The sequence below is a fragment of the Phycodurus eques genome, chromosome 2 (genome assembly GCF_024500275.1).
Source record: "Phycodurus eques isolate BA_2022a chromosome 2, UOR_Pequ_1.1, whole genome shotgun sequence".
NCBI classification, from domain to species: domain Eukaryota; kingdom Metazoa; phylum Chordata; class Actinopteri; order Syngnathiformes; family Syngnathidae; genus Phycodurus; species Phycodurus eques.
This window is the reverse complement of record NC_084526.1, coordinates 14,408,183-14,430,702: the sequence shown is the minus strand read 5'-3', so window position 1 is coordinate 14,430,702 and position 22,520 is coordinate 14,408,183. Positions and strand designations below refer to the sequence as shown.

The window sequence follows — 22,520 nt, the reverse complement described above, 5'->3', positions numbered from 1 at the left end:
GAATTCAAGTGTCATGTATCTATACTGTTGTGTGTACTAATCTCCTTCCCATCTTCCAGACTCGCTTGCGAGACCGCTGTGGAAGTCCACAGCTGCTGATGGACACCAAAACCATCTACCCGATCACGTTCCCCTTCAACCCGTCCTCCCTCGCCCTGGAGACCATCCAGATCCCAAGCTCGCTCAACCTGGCCTTCCTCACCCGCGTCTAGGGAGGGGACAGTTGACATCTATGTCTCACACACACACACACACAGACGTGTTGTGAGCATCGCAAAACACAAACATGCATGCTCCACACGCTGTTTTAGTCACTTCTCTTAGACCAAGTGTTTCCCAAACGTTTTTTGGAGCAAAGGCACATATTTTGTGTTAGAAAAATCTCCCGGCACACCACCAGATACAAGTGTCACAAAAAGTATATACATTAAACCGTCACTATTCCGAAAGGAATAGGGGCCGATAAATACAATCTACAAAAAAATAATAATAATAATACGCAAGTAAATGACGCCACCTAAAAGTTATTTTTCTTCTATTGGACAAGGCTATAGCCGGACTAAATGAAGCTTGCCCCGTAGTACACAATAGTGGCTTGGCACCATGATGCCGCTAAAGCAATAGGTGCCAAGCAATATTTTTGGTGTGGCCTGAGCATGAAAACTGCGAATAACAGAGGGTAGGTGCCCCCCCCCCCCCCCCCCCAAAATAGGTATTGGGCAAATTCGCCAACATGCAGGGGTTCACTGCGTACTGAACTAATGAGATCTTGTCTCAAATTACTCGCAAATTTACTTGGTGTGAAATACAAAGGTTAATTGTACCTTTATCTTGGGATGGGCATTCAATTGTTCTGCCTGTCACTATATGTTGCTTCAGACATAGTTGAACCCCTTTCTGCTCATTTAAGTAGTTCAAGGTCCGGTTGTTGAAATCACAAGCGATGTGTCAGCTCACGTCCCGCTCGGTCAGCCTCATGCTCAGTCAAGCCAAGACGACCAACCACACGTTGTCTGAGCCGTCCTATTTATGCACCTATAGATGAAAAAAAAAAAATATATATATATATATATATATAAGAAGGAGATGAGGAGCAACACTGAGTGGCAGATAGTTGTTGATAGTCTCTCTCTCTCTCTCTCTCTCTCTCTCTCTCTCTCTCTCTCTCTCTCTCTCTCTCTCTCTCTCTCTCTCTCTCTCTCTCTCTCTCTCTCTCTCTCTCTCTCTCTCTCTCTCTCTCTCTATATATATATATATATGAACAATACGTGTATTTATTGCATTCTCCTCCGGCTTTGCCAAGAGACGTTTAGTTTAGCTCCTGCGCAATGGGTCGTGTGTATGTAGCACAGGTTGTCGCTCGACAGGCGACGTCATCGCTCTGCTATTATTTATTGCTCTTTTTTTTTGTTATCATTGAGCAGCAATGTGAGGTTGTTTTTCAGTGCCTCAATTAGCTTCATGTCATCTCTCTCGCACTGCCTTTACCGTTTCAAATTGTACACCATTTTTGTGACCAAAAAAAACGATGAAGATGAACCTGCATATTCTAGTTATTTCTATGATTTCTGTTGTTTGAAAGAGATGTCTGGTACCATTGCCCTGCTTCCTCGTGTTGTTTGCCATCAGTGTTAACCTCCTCCCTGCACTTGAACCTTTCTCAGCCTCAAGACCTTAGAGACAATATTTATTTTCTGTTATTTTCAATTTAGCGTGACTCGCATCCTGCCCCCCCAACACCCCTATTCGAATGCACTTTTCCACCAAGCGGTGGAGTTCCAGTGATGATTCTTGGTCAGCCAGTCAACAGACATCAAGCAGTCTAGCTTTGCCCTTAAGGTACTCTGCTATTGGTATTGTGCTACAAAAGTGGTATGGTATGACGGATCCTTTTGGGAGGGGGATTCATTTTGCTTCTTCTTGTTCACTTAACAAAATGAACAGACAAACCAACAGTTATCGAATACCATTGTCTTGCTTGGTGGAGGTAACAGTGGTCTCGGGAGATGTCAATTTTCACTCCAGAATTCGCACTCCTTATTGGGGCCACACTGGGGGACAAAACAAGGGAAATGGTAAAGTCACGAGAAAAAAAACTGTGAAATTATGAGAGTCGAAAAAATGTCAAATTATGAGAAGAAAATGTAATTATGAGTAAAAAAAAGTTGTGTGACTTAGCCTTGGTGCACACATCAAGATAATGGAGCTGTTTTGTTCCGATTTTGACCCTTCCTGGCCAAGGACATCAAAATCCTGTTTTATACGATTATCCTTACGTCCTGAGGTGTGTTAAGTATGGATTTGTCTCAATTATACAATCTTAATATTTAACGTGTTCAATATTTCCGACCAAAAATCTTTGCGTGTGTGGGGAAAGCCAACTTCTCCCTGAGTCAATGAGCTGTGAACTGTGACATGAAACCGAATATAGCCAATCAGAGAAGCAACCTTACTAACGAACAACGGAGCGACTGTAAATAAATACAAACGATGTGATTACCTGATGTCATTTGTTGTATAAAAGTGGGTTCCTCATACGGTAAGATGTGTTTTTAATCGATAACATCACCATTCTACAACACTCCCCCTTCCATTCCCTTTGGCAAAGATTGGCGCATACCCCGGTGTTTTGTGAGATCTCTGCCTCGGAGGAATTGTTCTAAGATCGGCAGTGGAACAGAATCTTTGTGTGTGTGTGTGGTGTTATGCGTTGAGATTATCGGCACACGCCACACACAGTACGGGCAAAACTGTTAATTGTTTGAATGGTTTTTTTTTCTTCTTTTTTATCTTTATCTTTGTGTCTGTCACAGATTTTAAAATAAAAATCAAGACTTGAAAAATCATTCTGTGTACAAAGCCTAAAGTTGTAATATCTCGCTGAATATAATCTGAAAAGTTATGACCAAAGTCATAATGTAGTAAAGTCATAATGTTAACAAAATAAAGTTATGGATTCACACCCCATGTGAGACAGTGCAAGTTATTAGGGCCACACCAAAAAGAAAAGGAAATAATAATAATGATGATGACAATAACAAATGTGGTCACGAGCAAAAAGTACAAAAATTACAAAAGAAAAAAAATTGTCAAATTATGAGGATTTTTTTGGGTAAAATTACAAGGGGAAAGAAAATAGTCAAATTGAGGGGAAAAAAGGCGTCAAGTTGTGTGATGTATAAGGTTGTAATGTTACAATTAACTAAATCCTAAAATTACATGAAAAAAGTCAAGAAGAATAAAGTCCTAATTTTACCAAAATAGTCGTAACGGTGTGAGACCAAAATAGTAATATTCTGAGAAGTCGTTACAAGAATTAAGCTTTTTTTTTTCCTATGAAAAAGATGGAATATAAAACAAATTAAAAAAAAAAAACAAAAAAAAGAAAGTTAGCTTTTTTTTCCCAAAAACATATTACAAAAAAAAAATCTTCATTAAAATATTTTCCGGTGTTTGCTAATTTCACATTTTCATTCTAAAAATACGGACTTAAGATATGTAGCCGTAATTAAGTTTTTTCTTGTTCTCATAAATTTATGACCTTTTTTCCACCATAATTTTGAATTCTCACAAATATAAACGTTGTTTTTTTTTTTTTTTTTTTTTTGCATTTCTATTCGTCTTTATTCTCATAAATCTTGGGACTTTTTTTCCTCCAATATTACAACCTAGCGTCGTCATGGTCGTAAATATTGTAACTATTTTTAGTTCTGTCTTACTTTAATATAAGGACAAAATGTTCACAATATTTCACATTATTCTCTTGACTTTATTCACTCCCTCCCCTTTGTGGCCCTAATTCCACTACAAGAAAAGGAGAAGTTAGTATATGGGGTTATTGTTTGGACTGATGGATAGTTCAAGTACTGTGTGGAAACAAAGGAAACTTTACGTTTGTATAAGAAAGAGAGAACTATGTAAAGGAATTCATCTCATGAATGTTAAATAAAATCTGTTATTAAAATGATTTTAACATCACATTAGTAGTGGACAAAGCCTTAAGTGTAACATGGTGGCATGGTTTTTGTCGTACGTGAAGTCATTCTCTTTATTTTGAGTGTAAAATCAATAGCAAATGTTTCTTTTGGGTGTTTTTTTGTTTGTTTGTTTTTGTTGTTTTATTGTCCCGCACAGCAGTAAAATGCACTTTTTATAAAAACACTGCAAAGGAAGACTGTACAAACGAGACACTCATGAATCATTTGTCGCCATATTAAGTCGCTGACGAGGTGGAAGGAGACGCCCACTCTCCTGCCATCAAGTCGTCGTCTCTCCGACCTGCCTGGTGTCCATTTGACAAAGTGGACTGTTTATAGTTTCTGGTAGCTGTGCTTCAGTGGACATGTTCACCGTTAATGAACGTCAAATAAATTGTCAAATCTGTAAATGTACAACAACAACAACAACAAATGAATAAATGAATTCAAGCACTGACATGCTGCCTGGAAAATGTTTTGTTTCTGTTCCCCATAGGAAATGTTGCAGGGTCAAGCTTTCATTCACCATGACAAGTAACTGTCTGTCGAGTGGCGGTTTCTGATGTGGGAAACCGGGGGGGGGGGGGCAGGTAGCTTTGAATAGCTTTGTTTTTTTCCTTAATAAATAAAATCACTATTTAAAAACTCGAACAAATTAGGGGAAAAAAAGAGAATTTGAGAAAGGGGCTGAAAATGCTTTTTCACACCACTGTAGAAAAACAATCATTCACATTCACTCATACTGTATGGTCAAGTTAAAGTCTTCAATGAATGTTACATACATATTTTTGAAATGTGGGAGGAAGCTCGGGTACCCATGAAAATCCACACAAGCACGGAATAAGTAACGTTTTAGCATAGTTAATTGTCACATGAGCCTGAAAAGTTACTGTCGAGTGGGAGGAAAAAGTAGGCAAACCCTTTGGAATTTCCTAAAGATTTCTGCATGAATTGGTCATCAAATGTAGTCTGATCTTCATCTAAATCACAGGAATAAACAGTCTTCTTAAACTAATACCACATACTAATTGTTTTCATATTTTTATAGAGCATGTATTTCCTTCTTGTGAAGCTATTCTGTTATTGATTTACTTCTGCGTTTTGGATTATTGTCCTGCTGTAACACTCATCCACTTTTGAGGTTCAACTGTTTCACAAATGGCCTCAAGTTCTTCTGCAAAATAGACACAATTGTGAATTCCTTTTTGCCCTGAAACAGCAAAGCACAACCATAGCTTGATGCTCCCTCCACCATGGGATAAGGTTTTGATGTTGGTGTGCTGTGCCATCTTTGCTCCACACATGGCATTGTGTGTTCCTCCCAAACAATTCCACTTTGGCTTCATCTCTCCACAGAATATTTTGCCAGTCATGCTGTGGAACATCCAAGTGCTCTTTAGCAAACTTTCAACGTGTAGCAATGTTTTATTTAAGACAGCAACGGCTTCCTCCTTGGTGGTCGAAGGTGAACCCCGTTCTTGTTTCGTGTTTTACGTAAGGTAGATTTGTCAATAGCGATGTTGGCACTTGCCAGTGATTTCTGTAAGTCTTCAGCTGACACTCTAGGTTTTTGTTTACATTGTCGAGCATTCTGCGCTGTGCTCTTGCAGTCGTCTTCACAGGACAGCCACTCTTTGGAAGAGAAGCAACAGAACTGAACTTTCTCCATTTAGAGACAGTTTGTCTAGAACATTTTCCAGCTTCATACAAGTCAACAATTCTTAATTGTAGGTCTTCTGAGGGCTTTTTTGAGCAAGGCATGGTACACATCAGGCAATGCTTCTTGGCCTAATTCTTTTTGTGTTTTCTAGTGGCCAGAGCATCTTTAAGCCACACCTCCAATTTTGTATAATTAACTGGACTCCAGGTTGGCTCACACCTGACTCTTGGAGAATCTGTAGCCGAAAGGTTCACTTACATTTTCCTCCCTGTCCTCTGAATGTTTACGTTAATGCTCTATAAAAATATTCAAACATAATTGTTTGTGCGGTATCAGTTTATTGTTGCGATTTAGATGAAAATCAGACCACATTCTATGACCATTTTTGTACAGTAATGTAAGTAATTCCAAAGGGTATCAAATACATTTTCCTACCAGTACAGCAAAAATTGTATATAAATAATACAGTTTTCTTGCTGTCTCTATTTCAAGAGAACCATATTAACTTCAGTCTACAACTTTTGGTTTGTTTGAGTTATTGGTGGATTTTGTATGGAAAATTGATTTGTGGCTTATTATATGACCACATAAACTAAACATTCAGTGTCAGAGGGGACATATTATGGAAAGTTTTATTTTTAATTGCTTGCTTACAAATAGTTGCGTCTGTGTAGTGCCTTCCCACCCATCAAGTGGGAAGTTAAAACAACCAAGTAAGTCTTTGACCTGAAAAAGAAAAGTCTTATTGGGAAAATGTCTGTGAGCAAGTACTTCTGCCACACTTTTTACAGTGTGCCTAATTTACATAATAATCACCACACACACAAAGTTTCTCAACTTCATCAGCTAGGCTGGGTGAAGGTCCAGAGCCACTTTCAAGCAACTACACTGTTTGAGGCAGATGCACTATCATGCAAAATCACCCACATCTGTGGGTGTGACACCCCTGCTGTTATGGCAAAGCCAAAACATAAGCACAGCTGCACTTGGTTTTGTTAGATGCACAGATTAGCGTTAGCTTCTGATAACAGGCACATACTCAGTTGCTCGAAATACCCTCCTTTTTTGGGTATTTTCTTCCCCAAAGTGAGATCCCTATTGATTTTGAATCACATCTTCACAACAACTTCAAGTAATTCCATGTATTTAGAGTTTCTTGTTTTTTTTTTTTTTTTTTTTAAAACATCTTTTCTGGCCACACGCTCTATTTTATTTTTTTTTTAAACTATGTAATGCAGCGGCAAGATCCCTGTTGATTTTGAAGCATATCAAGGCATCACTCCGTTGACAGCTGTCAACTGATCTTCAAAATGTTCAAGAATGATTTCTCTGCACCCACTGATCTCGAATGCTCACCTACACGGGATGGTGGCACGCAGATGCATACACTTAAAGTAGAGCAGAGTCACAAGCTTGAACACTTTTCCATAAGTAAGCTTAGTGACAGACAATCCTCCTCTGTGCAAAACTCGACTCACTTCCGCCAGGACAAATAAATACCTGCCTGACGTACGCGCACATACACAAACTACCTTCTCAGAGGTAAGAATCCTGTCTGTTTTCATTACTATTTACTATACTGTGCCTCTATTATGCAGTGTATATTTTGTTGTCTGTATGTTAAAAGAAATGTGGAAATTGTGTATCAGTGCACGTTTACACTGGTCTAATTAATAAATGATGCATGTTGCTAGTGGACATATTTATCCTATACATCGCAATAGTTATTTTAATTTGATGTCATTTAATCTATTTAACAAATTAAATACAAATATTTGTTTTGTATTCTAATACTAATAATAATGCTAATTTTTTTATGTCTGGGAATGCATGTTTATTACCTTATTGTTTGTAATTGCTTTCAATTTGTCTCTCTGCTGTATTATTGCAATTTTTGTTATACAAATATTGGTATTATGTAGTTTTTGCTATAATTAATAATACTGCTCTTATATATAATATAAAATAAAAAGAAAGAATGATATGTGCTCCTGTAAAAAAATATATTTTAATATCATAAATAGTTAAAACATGCATTATGTATACAATATGATAGAAATATATCTATATGAATGTAATTTTATTGTCCTTGTATCCTTTATCCTGTGCTTTATATCAGATAGAATAATTTATTTATTTAGAAAATTCATAATAAAAAATACATTTATTGCAGAATTGAAGTGTTTTTTTTTTTTTTTTTTTTTAAATATTATTTTCCATATTTTTTTAGGATAGTGTATTTTTTCTGAGTGTGTCCGTCCTGCCCTCAAAATAGCAATACTGTTCTCCCAGAGGAGGATCAGGCTGGACTAGATTACCAGCTACTTATCCACACACACACACACACACACACACACGCACACAATCAAAGTGGACCATATTGAGAGCCAACAACAAGTTGTCATGCATCATTTTGTGTACGTGTGTGTGTGTACGCGTGTGTGTGTGTGTGTGTGTGTGTGTGTGTGTGCGATCCCCAGTGCAGTCATGTGTGACCAGACATTTGTGGCGGTCACCTTTGGCCCGTGCGAGAGCTGCGGTAAGGCCAGCCCCCTCATGAACATCTACATCAAGACCGAGCCCATCAACTATTGCTCCTTCTGCGTGGAGAAGGTACGCAGTCACGTGCCAACGCCGTCTGTACTTTTGCGTCATAGTGTTGTCATATCTGACATACTGATGAAAAATATGACATATCTGTAAAGCACACATCAAGAGTTTTCAAATGAGGTATCACTCTCGGTGGTTGTCTGCAAATTGATGGTTGTCATTGTTACAAGCGACATTTTCATGGATGTTTTATGGTAATTGTCATCATGTAGGGGTTAATTGACAAAATGAGTGGAAGAGTGGAACTTCTGGTTACGAATTGAATTTGTTCCGTGACCCCGTTTTCAAACCAAAACATTCGCAAACTGAGCTAATGTTTCCCATTCCAGCTGCAGAACGACGTTATATTTACCTTACTTTGATCATTGTGTGGTTAAAAATAAATACTGTGCAATATAGAAATAGGTGAAAATGCAATTCCTGATGACATAACGGTGGCTTCGCTGGCAAATCTCTGTGTCTTAGCCTTTTCGGGTACAGTGATGTTACGTTCACTGTGGTTACTGCAAGCCCTAAATGGCTGCACCTCCTACATTGCAGTGCAGCTTTTGCGTTGCTTTGTGGGATGTGCCGGCCCCTTTTGAACAAAAGATACCTGAAGCACAGAGCCAATGATGTTTATGCGGCACGTAATTGTGTCATATTATTGACAAATTGATTTACTGATCTGGAAAGCTGTCCTCAAGGGCTTTAACATGCGGGTTGACGCCACGTGGTTTCCTTACTTTACTTTGGTCAAATTGGCTTGTTACTTTTCTCAAACTCAGCGGATGACAACATGACGTAAAAAAAAAAAAAAGACATATATAGACGTAAAGTCAACTGCAGATCTGACGCAACCAATCCGGAGAAGCATGATATTCCCCAGTCGCCGATGGTCATGATGCAATGGTACATTTGCCTGATTCGCAGTAAGTCGGATTCCTTTCCGGTGAGGGTTGGACTCCGCCAAGGCTGCCCTTTGTCGCCGATTCATGTTCATGACTTTTATGGACAGAATTTCCAGGCGCAGCCGAGGCGTTGAGGGGGTCCGGTTTGGTGGTCTTGGTTTTAGTCACACCCCCAACAATGCGGACAACTGAAATGGTGAAAAAGATTTTAACAATATAGCTCAACAATTCAATCCAACAACATTGTTCTCAGTCTTTTTGCATGTTTTCAGCAATTACCTTTAAACACATACAGTTGATAGTGTGCCTGTGAATATTCTCATTCATCAAGATCATTTCGTTCCCAGGGCATTGAATTGATCGCAACTGGACTGTTCTGTTCGTCTTGGAAGTTGTTTCACCTCTCATTCAAGCAGACTTCGTCAGTTCACGCAACAAGGCTTAGTTAGGACGCACTAGTTTGTGTGCCCCCCGCCTGGCAATGACTCCATACGTGGTGTGGGGCATGCCTCTAAATTGAAGCATAAATAGTTGAGTCATCCGCACAAGCACTGGCTATTGCATTCTAAGGCCTTGTTGCATGAACTGATGAAGCCTGCTCGGATGAGAGGCGAAACGTCTTCAAAGACAAACGGAGCAGTCCGGTTGCGACCGATTCAAGGCCCTGAGAAGTATAGAAAGTAGGTTATTGGGGGAAAAAAAAGGGGGGGGGGACCTGTAAATTCACTTAACAGGGTTTTTAAAAAAGTATTTCTGCCAAGTCGAGTAGACTGGTAGCATAGTCGAAGGGCGCGTTCCGACTTACGTACACGGTGCAGCGTGAAACCGGAAGAGGGCGCGCGCGCGCGCGCGTAGTCCGAGTGTCGCGCGCACGCTCAGCGGCACGGGCGCTCGTGCACGAGCCACAGTTCAAGTTTCTTCCCAATTCCGCTACTGAATGTCCTCTTCAATGTGTGCCGTGTCGTAATTGTGTCGGCGGGTGTGCGAAGATGGCGTGTCAGGGGCTCCAGGCGGGGGAAAGTCTGGCCTCGCTCAAGAGGGAAAGTGCTACTTTGAAGAAGAAGTTGGACGAGGAGCGGAACAAGCTCAACGACGTCGAGCGTAAGTCACGACAAACATTTCAACTCTTAATTGACTCTTCCTGTCACAAAAGGAAAAGCAACCACGTTTGCTCTTTGTGGTTTATAACTCCAAAAAGCTTTATTTGTACTTTTAATTCAAGTTTGGTGAGGTCAATAAAGGTAACCACATCCAATTCCGGAATCTCTCAGTGTTTTGCGATGCAGTACAAGCGCAACAATAAACACTGTCCCGTTCATAGCTCTCAAAACTAAGCATTATTTTTGGATTATTATTATTATTATTTTTTTTTTAATATATATATATATATATATATATATATATATATATATATATATACACACACACACACAGCTTTTGGTTTGGATTTCTTTAGATTTTATGTGCAGCAAGTGCTTGTTCTGATGGTTTGGGCTAAAATAAATAAATAAAATCAAACAACGAATGAAATAATTGTAAATAAATATATGATAATCTATCAGTCAAATTTCTGAATCATTGTTAAATGTAGACGTAATCCCTAATTTAATGTTTTTTTAATTAAAAAAATGAATAACACATAAAAAATGAATTGCAGTCTATGAAATAGTAGCGTTGAAATTTTTTATTAGGAAATACCCAAACATAAAAAATAAATACAATAAATAGTGCAGTACTAAATATAATTTAAATAATAATTATCATATTGATAAAAACCTAAAAATTAAACCAAGAGCTGTGTATATATGTAAATTACATCATAAACAATTTTGTGAATACAATAAAAACAAAATGATTTTATTGATAAATGCCTAAATAGTTTTTAAAAATTAAGTACAAAATTGATATTTTATTGAAATTGAAAGGGGTGGGGGTAATAAATAAAATTGTTCTTAATAAAAATCTTTGAAAGTAATACAACCACCCTGCAATTCCCCTTTAATAAATGTGAGTCAGTCATTGCCAATTTTTTTTTTTTAATACAGTAATCTACTGTATGCTGTTCTTGAGCTGATTACCAGCGTCTTGCTATACCGTGGTTTAAAAAAAAAAAAAAAAAAAGCACGGATTCAAAACCGCTAAAACTTCAGCAGCATGAGCTTTTTTCCTTTCCCCCTATTTTTTTTTTGTCATCAGTGCAGGCAAAGGGAAAGGACCCCTGTCCGTTCCGTTATTGGTACAAGCAGTTAGTGAACCTTGCGACGTTTCCCCTTGTTGAACGCTCTTGCATTGGATCTCATGAGGCGTGCCTAATAAAATGGTGCAGTGAATGCATCCTAATTTACATGTGGCGTGCTTGTGTGCAGTAAGCAAGGTGGCAGAGAAGGTGGAGACGTTGTCGTCTCTGTCCATCAAGACCAGACGCGTGCTCAAGGGTCACAACAACAAGGTGTTGTGCATGGATTGGTGCAAAGACAAGCGGCGCATGGTCAGCTCCTCCCAGGTACACACTCACACACACATTAAATACAGTGGAACCCTGTTTTTCGTGAATAATCTGTTTTCCCATAGGGCAATGTAAATCCAATTGGTACATTCCAGACACACAAAAAATGTTATAGAGAATATTTTTTACATAGGAAAACAGTGTAAATAAATATCAATGACTTATGAAATTAATAATTGACCATTTAACATCACTTTTACCTTTTATTGAAGACTTGATGGCGTATGGGAGACAGAAGGAGGTGAGCGAGGTAACCATTTTTGTACTTGGCTCAGAGTTCTTTCTTGAAATGTGTCATTTCTCACCTTCTTTATCAAACGGCTGGCAAGGCATATCCCACAACGCAAGCTTTTACGAACAACTTAAGGCAATAAGCCTCCCCGTCTGCTTGGCAGCACTCAGGCAACATTGACGTACCACGTCCTGTCAAAAGTCAGACTTTCAAAATAAAAGCAGACCAGTATAATAACAGTTTTATCACACTTTCTTTGGCCCCACGGTGGCTTATTTGGCAAACACGTTCAAACTATTCTGTACTTGTTTATTGAGTGCAACAGCGAAATAAACCACTATTTGGCCCAAAAGGTTGTGAAACCATTATTATACTGAATGCTTTTATTTTGATGCTCTGACTTTTTACAGGACAATGTTGCACTAACATGTCTGAGAAATAAATACAAAGGTTAAATACATACAATTGCTTTTTCTTAATGGTATGAATAATTTTGGCGATGGATGGCCTTCTTTTGTCTTGAGCACCCTTCCTCATAAATGTCTGTGCAAGTGTCTTGAGTTGTTAATAGAAGCTTGCTTTATGATAAACGCCTTGCCATCTTCGGATGACCGCGCATCGTTTCGTGTAAATGAATAGCCGAGTCGTGTATTTGTTGTTCTAAAACTGAGTAGGTGTGTGAAAACTAGGACAACTAGGACAGACTCAAAAAATGGACGAAACGAACTGTACAAAAACTAAGGCGCACCAAAACCAAGGTTCCCCTGTATGTACTTTACACGTGCGCCTTTGTGTGTTGACGCTTGCATATTTTTTGTCATGTAGGATGGAAAGGTGATTGTATGGGATGCTTTCACTCTCAATAAGGTAAGTGGAACTTGAACATCCTATGACAAATGCTTAAATTTTCTTCTTGCTCTACCATCGTACTGTTGCTTTTCATGTGACTTTGTATTTATTTGCAGTATAATAAAAGGTCATTTATAAATGTGCTTAGATATTGGTAGATTTTACTGAAGTGTGCGTGATTTTTTTTTTTCAGTTCCTAAAATTTGTTCAAACTTGTTCAAGAATGTTAAGAGAAAACTGTTATTTTCAAACTCCCTTTTATGACCATGAATACACATACGTGATTCCCCCCCCCCCCCTTAAAGCTTTATTTTTAATATTTAAATCAAAACTAATTTTAATTTAATTATTCCCTCTTATCAGTGTATTTATAAAATATTAAACAATAAATGCTTTCAATATGTTAATGTCATTCACAATATGAAACTGGTTAATATAAATGTGTAACAATATGTGTAACAAAATGAAAATGGTTAATTGTGCCGCAGAAGACCTCTCATTCTAGAATTGTTTACTTTTTATTCCTAATTGGCCAAGTTGCATTCCCTTGAAGTGCAAACACAACAGTTATGCTCCCACATAATAGACGCAAAGCTCTTACAAGACCCCACTTGCTCATTGCTAAGTAAAATGATGCCTTTAATGCTTTTTTTCAGAGTAGGAAATGTCAAATGAGCCGCATGTTGAGTATGCTTTAAAAAAAATTAGACAAGAAAGAAAGAGGTTCTGGTGGCCCAGTAGCACCTTGCACACTGTTCTCTCTTCACATGACGGGTTGCAGTCCAATAACGCTAGCACATGAAAAATACGTGTTAGAGGATCACGTGTGCATCTGAGTGCACTTAGAGACCCACTTGAACATAATCACGTAATCCTCATTAATACTCAGCACTGCCATCTTTTTTTCCCTGCGACTGTGTAAATGGCTTTGCACCAAAACGTCATCGTGGTGTTTGCGGTTGTTGTTGTTTTTGTTCCAGGAGCACGCCATGAGTCTGCCGTGCACGTGGGTGATGGCGTGTGCGTACGCGCCCTCAGGTTGTGCGGTGGCGTGCGGGTGTGTATCCGTCTTGAAAGTCTCATTTGTCACCTCAATCGTGGTTTGAGATCCTTCTTAGAAACACCATCCCCGATTGGAAACCCTAATCCTAACCCCTGGTTTGCAACCATGAGCCTGTCCTTGAAACCACAATGCCGTCTTGAAACATTTGAACCTGTAACCCCTGACTTGAAAATCTAACCTTGGTTTCAAGCTCTAATTTGGAACCCTAATCCTCTCTTGAAAACCTACCTAATAACTCAACACCTCCCCCCCATCTTTAAACTCTAGCCCTGTCTTGAAACCCTAATTCAAAATCATATCACTATCTTGAAAACTGAACTCTTGATTGAAACCTTGACCCTTATTGGAAACCCTAACCCTGTCCCAAAAGCCTCACCCTGGCTTCTAACCATGAGCCTGTCCTTGAAAGCCTAATTTGAAACCCTAATCTCTTGAAACCCTAATTTTCAAATTTTACCCCCGCTTTAAAACCCTAATCCTGGTTTGAAACTGTAATCCTCTCTTGAAAGTCTAATTTGAAACTCTAGCACCCGTCTGGAAACCATAACCCTGTCTTGAACTCTAACACTCTTTTGAGAGCCTAACTTGAAAACCCATGATTTGAAATCCTAACTGCGGTTTAAAACCCTTAAACCCTAACCCTAATCCTCGTTTGAAGACCGCATTTGAAACTCTGCCTCCATCTTGAAACCCTAATTGGAATCCCTCACTCTTATTTCAAACCCTAGTCTTCAAAACCTAATTTGAAACGCTACCCGCCATTTTGAAACCCTAAGCCTATCTTGAAACTTTAATTGAAAACCCTAACCCTCATTTGAAACCCTAATCCTGATTCAAAACCCAGATTTTATCATGTAAAACTTGTAAACCTGGTTTGAAAACTGTAATTTTAAAGACTAACCTAAGTGATTTGAAACCCTAGTTGGACCGTAACCGTGGTTTGAAACTTTATCCCTGTCTTGAAACTTGAATTTTAAAGCCTAACCAGAATTTTTCCTTCATCTTTTGTTCTAACCCATGCTAGAAACTCTAACCTGACGTTCAAACGTGAATTCAAGCCCTAATTTGAAACTCTAATCCTGTTTAAATCCCTAAATTGAAACCCTAACCCTAATTTGCCACCCTAATTGCGCCTGGTGACGCATAATGAGTTTTTTCAGCGTCATCCTGATGTGTTTACGGTCCCGCAGAGGACTGGACAACAAATGCTGCGTGTTCCCGCTCTCTATGGACCCCAACGAGAGCCCGGTGACGAACAAGAAGCTGGTGGCCATGCACACCAACTACCTGTCAGCTTGCACCTTCACCAACTCGGACATGCAGGTGAGCGCCATTTTGAACGGAATCAGTGCGTTGGTTTGAAATGCCAAATTAGCTGACTCTAAAGTCTAACCAGTGCACTGTCTCAATGTACCCTATTAATTTTGAATGAACTTTTAAAGGATTATTGTTCAACACAAAACCGTCTGTCGCCTTAAATCCTAAATCTGTCATGTTGATATTATTAGAGAGTGCATGGGCGTGAGGATGAGGATGGTGGCGGCGGGGTTGACAGACAAGACAAAAGGGGGTGATCGGTCGTCACGCCTCCGTATTTTTAGAACTTGAGTGGCTTTTATCTAAGACAGAGTGGAACATTCTGGCTTGAGGGCACAAACGGGTACGTGAGGACAGTCTTTATACTGCTAAGTAGCGCTCGAGGCAAAACGCTTCATGCACTGGTCAGAAAGAATGAATAGTCATTTTAGAGCGTCTGTACATGCGTGACGTGTTCCATACTTCTTTTCACACACACACACACACAGATGCACACTCCATGCGGAAGTTCTCACGTCGGATCAGCGAGGCTCCCATCTGGTCTCGTGTTGCTAATTGTGACTTACTGATAATTGCGCCGAAACCGGAGCTTTTCTGTCCACGCGGAACAGGAAGCGGGCCCGGATTGGCCATCTGGCGGGAATTCTCTAATCCGCCGGGACGGCTGATTGAGGTGTGCGTCTACTAAGTGCTCGTCGTCCGTCCGTCATCACGCGAGGTGTTCGTGTTGTCTTCTATAGCAGAAGTGCAAAACTGACCTTTTGAAAGTCCAAACATTAATGACAAATGCTTTATAAAAAAAAAAAAAAAAAAAAACAACATGGAATCAAGTGAATCACACTAAAAAACAGGAAAGACAGTGCCTTGGAACATCCTGCCTCAATGTTTTAAGGTTCTAAGTTCAAATCTTACTTCTGGCCCTATTGTGTAGAGCTGGCATTTTCTCCCCGTGCTTTTGTGGGCTTTCTCCAGGCACAATGTTCTCTTTGTAGGTTTGATTTTTGGAAAGGCTTACAGGATTACATGAACACTTTTAGCCGAAAGCAGTGGTTCTCGAATCTTTTACGCAAGTACCACATCCCAAAAATACTTGGCTCTCAAAGTACTACCGAAAAGAGCAACAGTAAATTACACTATAGCATAGTAGGCCAAAAATGAGGCAGGTTTTATTACAACAGTGTTTAATACTATTGTAAGCAGGTGTAACATTAGGCACAGTTGGAACATTACCACTGTGCTTAAATATAGAAAAATGAAAAAAATAAAAAAAAATCTTAAATAATGAAGATTCTATTAAAATGTATTACACACAAAAGTTAAAAATTGTAGTTGAATCAATAAATCTAAAAAGTTATTAAATGTAAAACTATTGTATTAAATACAACTGTACTTAACGTACTGTACTGAATAAAATAAAATAAAAACCTTTGTTATTGTAACAAACTTAATTTCATTGTGTTCTTTTGTATACTACTATCGGTTGCCTGCCTTTGAGAAACACACTTGGAGAATCCCTGGCATAAAGCATCATAAAGTGAATATTAACTCAAGTTGATGTTGTGTAAGTGTCATCCTACGTTTTATATTTTAATTTATTCCATTTGATTGATTATTTTTATTTTCACATGCCTGTTCAGATCAAGTTTCTCAATCGCTAATGAGGAAAAAAAGATTTATTTCCTTGTAAAAATTGCTTTAATGCAATGGGAGAATGCACTTCTGAATGTACTGAACTCCTGTTTCTTTGCAAGTGTTGTGTTGAGCCGAAAATCGATGCCTGGAGAATTTGCGCTGTGGCAGCTCAACTTCCCATACACGACGTAGTGTCATTTTTCTATAGACGAATTAGTGATTAATCACAGTGACCGAATGGTTGTGTAGCTCCTGACGAGCAGCGGTGACGGCACATGTGCTCTGTGGGACGTGGAGAGCGGACAGCTGCTGCAGAGCTTCCACGGTCACACTGCGGACGCCCTGTCGCTGGACCTCGCCCCCTCGGAGACCGGCAACACTTTTGTCTCGGGGGTGAGAGAAGCGCACAGATGATTTATTGTACATGTGTCATTTTTTACATGACGATATCAAGTGTTTCGGGTTACTGTGTGCCTGTTATCAGGGCTGTGATAAGAAGGCCAATGTGTGGGACATGCGCTCTGGTCAGAACATCCAGTCCTTTGAGAACCACCAGTCTGACATCAACTGTGTCAAGTGAGTGCAGCACACGCTACATAAAACACGATACTCAAGTCTCTTATCAGTATTACTTTCTTTTGCCATGTTGTGTTCACTATAAAAAGTCAAAGTTTTGGCAATGAATGTGAAAATGTATCAGTCAATGGCAACTTCCACCTGATCCATCAGATGGTGCTGTTTGTCTGGCTTTGCTGCATGTATTTTATAGTCCATACAGAGTATTGAAACAACTGAGTTTGAGCATCAATAAATCTGTGTTGACACATTACTTTTTTTAAAATTAAAATTATGTAATATTTTTTAAAGAAATGATAATTTAGAGTTTTAAAAAGTAATATTTTACTTTTTACAATTTTTTAAAATTTGTAAATTCAATAACAAAGGTTAAAACTAAAAAGAGCAACCCTTTTAACTTTAAATATGCGATAAAATACACGCAAAGTAACGTTGCCTTTTTTGGGGGCGGGTGGTTCAATCCAAAATGCATTTCATATTTAATATGGAGCAGTGATTCTATGCTAGATTATTGTGCATAGAACAAATAGCCTGGCAAACATGAACAAGAAAACAAATCCAAGTAATTTTAATGGATTTACATTGATGGGTCTAAAAAGTGTTGTTTCAATGGGAAAGTCACAAAAGTTTTCTTTATTCGCTGTTGAAATTATAACATTGTAGGGAAATGTGTTTTGAATTTTAAGAAAACAGACAGTCAAACACAGAGTGCTACAGTTTTTGTGTGGTTGGTATCACATAAAGACTGTAAAGGTTTTGATGATGATAATTTGATTTTAATCCTAATCTGCATCCCCGTGCCCCATGTGTTCAGGTACTACCCCAGCGGAGATGCGTTTGCGTCTGCCTCTGACGATGCAACGGTGAGTCAACTCATCCCTCTTCTGAAACTCAGTGACGTGCGTGCGAGACCTTGCTCACGTTGGCGAAAGTTCTCATCGTTGTCACTAGCGGGAAAGAAAGTGAAACAGCCTTGTTCATCTGTCACCATAGTAGTTCACTTCTTTGTTTTCTATTTTCGAGAGGGGAAGTAAAAAAATAAACCGCTCAGATAATGTGGTTGCACACCATCTTGTACCTAGAGATGTGGCTGTGTTCAGAATTAATCAGTCACATTCAAATCCATGTTAAATCGGAGTCAGCAAACAGAATTCCCCCCAAAATCCAAAAGAACACACTATACTACTTGACTACAGCGAAGCTTGGTGGTGGCAGCAGCATGCTTTGGAGCCGTCTTGCTTCAACTGGAACTGGGGCCTCAGTCAAAGTGGAGGGAATTATGAACAGTTCCAAATACCAGTCAGTGTTGGCACAAATGTTTCAAAGGCACTGGAAATTGTAACAGTTGTGTGCTGACTCCCATTCAACTTGAGTTTGAATGTTGTTTAATTCTGAACACAGCCACATCCCAGCTATGAGGGTGTGAAACCACATTTCAGTTGTTTAATCTCACTTCTACTCTTGAAAAAATAGTTTTTTTTCAATTGAGTTGTACATATTGTAGGCCACTGGTGGAAAAGATTTTGGAATTATTTCTTTTTTTTTTTTTTTTTTTTTTTTTACACTGTATATCACAAAAACCTGGCTTTTGAACAAGGATATGTAGAATTTTTCATACCTACCGTCTGTCTACAGGCCATAATAAAAAAAAAATGTAAAAATTTTTTAAAAAACATCCCTGTTAATCACTATGGTGTGATGCTTGTTTCAGTGTCGCTTCTACGATTTACGCGCTGACCGCGAAGTGGCCGTCTACCAGAAAGAGAGCCTCATCTTCGGGGCTTCCACCGTGGACTTCTCCCTCAGTGGTAAATCGCAAAAAAAAAAAAAAAGTTCCTTTTTGAAGAACTTTGTCACTCTTCTGCTCTCGGTCACGCTTCCTCTTTGCTGTTCCTAGGTCGCCTGCTCTTCGCCGGCTACAACGACTACACCATTAACGTGTGGGACGTCCTGAAGGGAAATCGCATTTCCACAATGTATGGTCACGAAAACCGCGTCAGCCGAGTCAGATTGTCACCAGACGGCACGGCGCTCTGCTCCGCCTCTTGGGACACCACCTTGCGGGTGAGAAGCTCTCGTGCACACGTCTTCACTGGGGTGGGAATAATATGGGCCACAAATAACCCAGTCATTTCTTTAATCTGATCCACCGAGCGTTTACATTACCGAGGGTCCTATAATCGTTGCATTAATTTAGTCGATTTTAACGAATTTGAGTTCATTACAATTTATTTATCTACTGAAATAATTGGGTAATTGATTTATTGTACAGTGTGAGAGGTTGGCAAAAGCAGAGCCCAGAGTGTGGAGGGGGAAAAAAAGCGAGCATCAATAAATACAAAAGTATTTTAACTCATGAAGGCAGCACTTCATATGGTACCCGGTGCGTATGTGGCGCATAGGCATGTTCAAACACAAATGCCACTGTGGACGTGACCAAGCAATCATGTGTCAGAAGCGAATACTCTGCTGTTCATCCAACAAAACTCAATGCAGCTCTGCTTACCTTTTAGCTTTGAGATGGTAGGAGCGGCATTGCACCCGTGGGGGATCTGTGTGTTTCTGTTTTGGTAGTGTTTGGGGGTGGTTTTATGGAAAGTAGCCACACTGTGAGGTCAATTCGGCCAAATTCAGGTGGTCTCGCTCACAGACACTTTGTCAGAAAAAGGGAGATGATTTGATGATGATTTCCTTTTTGTTTCATATCACACTTGATGGGAGGGAAGGCACTCCAGAGACCCAACTAACTTGTTTACAATTGTCAATTCCTTTGTATACAGAAGTAAAAATTTTTGATGTCTTCTTTAAATCATGTTTATTTTTGGATGATATATATAGCACAAAGTAGTTTAGTGTTTAGCACACTTTTGCTGTGTTTAAAGCTATAGTAAGCTTTTTAAATGCAGTGTTCTGCTGTTGAGCTCGCTTTGCAGTTGCTAAGTGTAATTAGTTTTGATCTTTAATTTCTGTAGCAGTTAACTGTTTAAAGGCTTATACTTTATTTAATTTGCTCATATTTCCAAACAATAGGAAAGTAATCGAATTAATTTTTTTCCATAGTCAAGCCCTCACCTTCGTGATACCTTAAGTATACTTCCAATGATTCAAGTCCCATTTTTCACTTGTCATAAAAGTATAAGCTAACCACTAATGAAATGAAAAACAAATAACACTCGACCTTTGATGAAAAGCCAAAGAAAAACAAAAATGAACGCGCTGAGGGTGTGAGGTCTCGTGGGGGACTCATGACCATGCTTTAGAAACTTTAGAAACATTTGCTTCTATCAGAGGTTTTTTGAGGGAAATATTGTTAGCAAGGTTGACATGTTAACATTGTGATTCTTCACTTTTCTCTGCAGATTTGGGCCTAGACTCTACATGCGAGCATCTGGAAACAACAGTAGAATTTAAAGCGGGGGCGAAGACAGAGACAAACAAATAAAAACCTTAAATGAGATTATAATATGAAAGACACTATAAACTGGATGTAGTAAGTGAATGGTGTCACTAAGAGAATCATCAGGTTGTGTCAAGTAAGGTGAACAAAGGTCAAACATTTCAAATACAGGTGGTTTTAAGTGTTTTGTACATAATAGTCTAATTATGAAACTGGAAGGACAGCAGTTTGTCAAATTGTATTCATTCAAATTCAATCCAACGCTGTCTTGTGTTCTTTTACTACCGAGTATATCATTTGAATTAACTGTAAACCTCCAATCTGCATTAAATGCAACTGATGTCACCAATTTGTGGTATTCAAAACTGTGCTATTTAGTTCATGTATCAATATATGCTCACATTTGGGAGCAGGGTGAATACCAAGTTTGTTTGAATCAAGAATAAAAATGTTATGCTCTTAAGTGGGTATAAATGGACCTTGAACACCTCATTATCAGCCATACCAGGGGCTGGTAGAGCATGCAAACTATGTCAAGCTTCTGAACTTCATAACTGTGAGGTCAATGTGCTGCCCTGTAAGGATACATGTATTTTAAAAAGTCGTGATTCATGTTTGTTTGACTCTAGTGCCACAAGACCAGATATTGATCCCTTTGTCTGTGACACGTCTTGAATTTGTTTCAGTACATGTTTAAAGGTCTTCACACCATTGATGGGCTGTTTTTCTACTTGATGACCTTTTTAAAAAAATAATAATAATAAATACGAAAGTGGCTGAAATAATCTGGTTTGTCAGTGTATGAGGCACAAGTTATCAGCATCGGAAAATGAATATTAGGTGGGAAAGTACCTGGTGTAAACAAGGGCCAGATGGGAATTTGAGAGTGAGAAGCCAAAATAAATAAAAAGCTGATGCATCAAACGACCGGACTGTTGGCTTTCACTTATTTGACAGCGGGACAAACATAGTGTTATTTCCCACTTCCTCATGCTGATCGCTGAAGTAGATCACATTGTGTACGCTGTTTGGGACGTGAACATTGTCAATGAATTTAGAAAGCTCAGACTTGAAACCAAAAATATTATTGTTTTTTCCCTTTTTGTTACACACACAGAATTTCATATAGCTTCAATAGCTAATGAATTAACAATGCATGTAAGTACAAAGTGGGATATAATTTGATCACACACAAGCACATCTATAATGATTACATTGATTAAGGGATAGTAAACATTGCATTAGCTCTCACTAGTTGATCACATCAATGCTACAGACAACCTGTTTTGTTTAACTATTGATTTAATCTCCTTAAAATAATAGTTAAGTTAGCTGATGTAGTCATTGCATCAAGCATCGACTGTATTTTTTTAACCTTGCCATGACATGTTTAGTGTTGAAGAGGGGAGCCATATTCACTTTTATTAAAAACAATAAGAGCAAGAACTCTGTGTTCCAAAACTATATTGGGCATAGCACTTCGTTTTAGCAGCAATTTGATTTGTATCAAAATTCGTTGTTGCTGGTCCGATTCAAGGACGATATAGGTTCATTTCGAAAAATATTATTTTGGAAATCGAAAATCGATTCAGTAACTTTTTAGCCCAAAATTCATCCAATGTGACTGTGAAATAAATATCTCCATATTGGTCAAGATAGGTGAAATTTCTTAGATTCTTGTTTTCTTGTAAGGGAATCAGGTAAAACTATTTATGGCCATTAAATATAAAGACTTTCCAAATGTACTTTCCTTTTATGGCTTATGTACTGCACTGTATGTGCTTTCTGATGGACTATGAGTCTGCTTAATA

The 22,520-nt window shown here is 38.7% G+C and overlaps 2 protein-coding genes across 3 annotated transcripts in view; both read left to right on the top strand.

The window, feature by feature from the left end:
- myo5aa (myosin VAa) overlaps positions 1 to 4,434 on the top strand; it is a 76,118-nt gene extending 71,684 nt beyond the window's left edge. Inside the window, 1 exon segment of the mRNA XM_061668384.1 lies at positions 60 to 4,434. Within this exon segment, the coding sequence (XP_061524368.1) occupies positions 60 to 212 (153 nt within the window). The 3' untranslated portion in view covers positions 213 to 4,434.
- A 2,642-nt stretch (positions 4,435 to 7,076) lies between these two features.
- gnb5b (guanine nucleotide binding protein (G protein), beta 5b) lies at positions 7,077 to 21,629 on the top strand. 2 transcript variants are annotated; one of them, XM_061668370.1, is made up of 13 exons: positions 7,077 to 7,179; positions 8,118 to 8,250; positions 10,127 to 10,238; positions 11,504 to 11,640; positions 12,701 to 12,742; positions 13,705 to 13,781; positions 14,978 to 15,110; positions 16,986 to 17,129; positions 17,221 to 17,312; positions 18,127 to 18,175; positions 19,024 to 19,120; positions 19,210 to 19,376; positions 20,672 to 21,629. In XM_061668370.1, the coding sequence occupies exons 2-13, from the start codon at positions 8,125 to 8,127 to the stop codon at positions 20,681 to 20,683; spliced, it is 1,188 nt and encodes a 395-aa protein (XP_061524354.1). In that variant the 5' UTR covers positions 7,077 to 7,179; positions 8,118 to 8,124; the 3' UTR covers positions 20,684 to 21,629. The 2 variants fall into 2 exon arrangements, with proteins under 2 accessions (XP_061524354.1, XP_061524363.1); XM_061668379.1 differs by having other exon boundaries at positions 7,083 to 7,179; positions 8,123 to 8,250.
- The last annotated feature ends 891 nt before the right edge of the window (positions 21,630 to 22,520 follow it).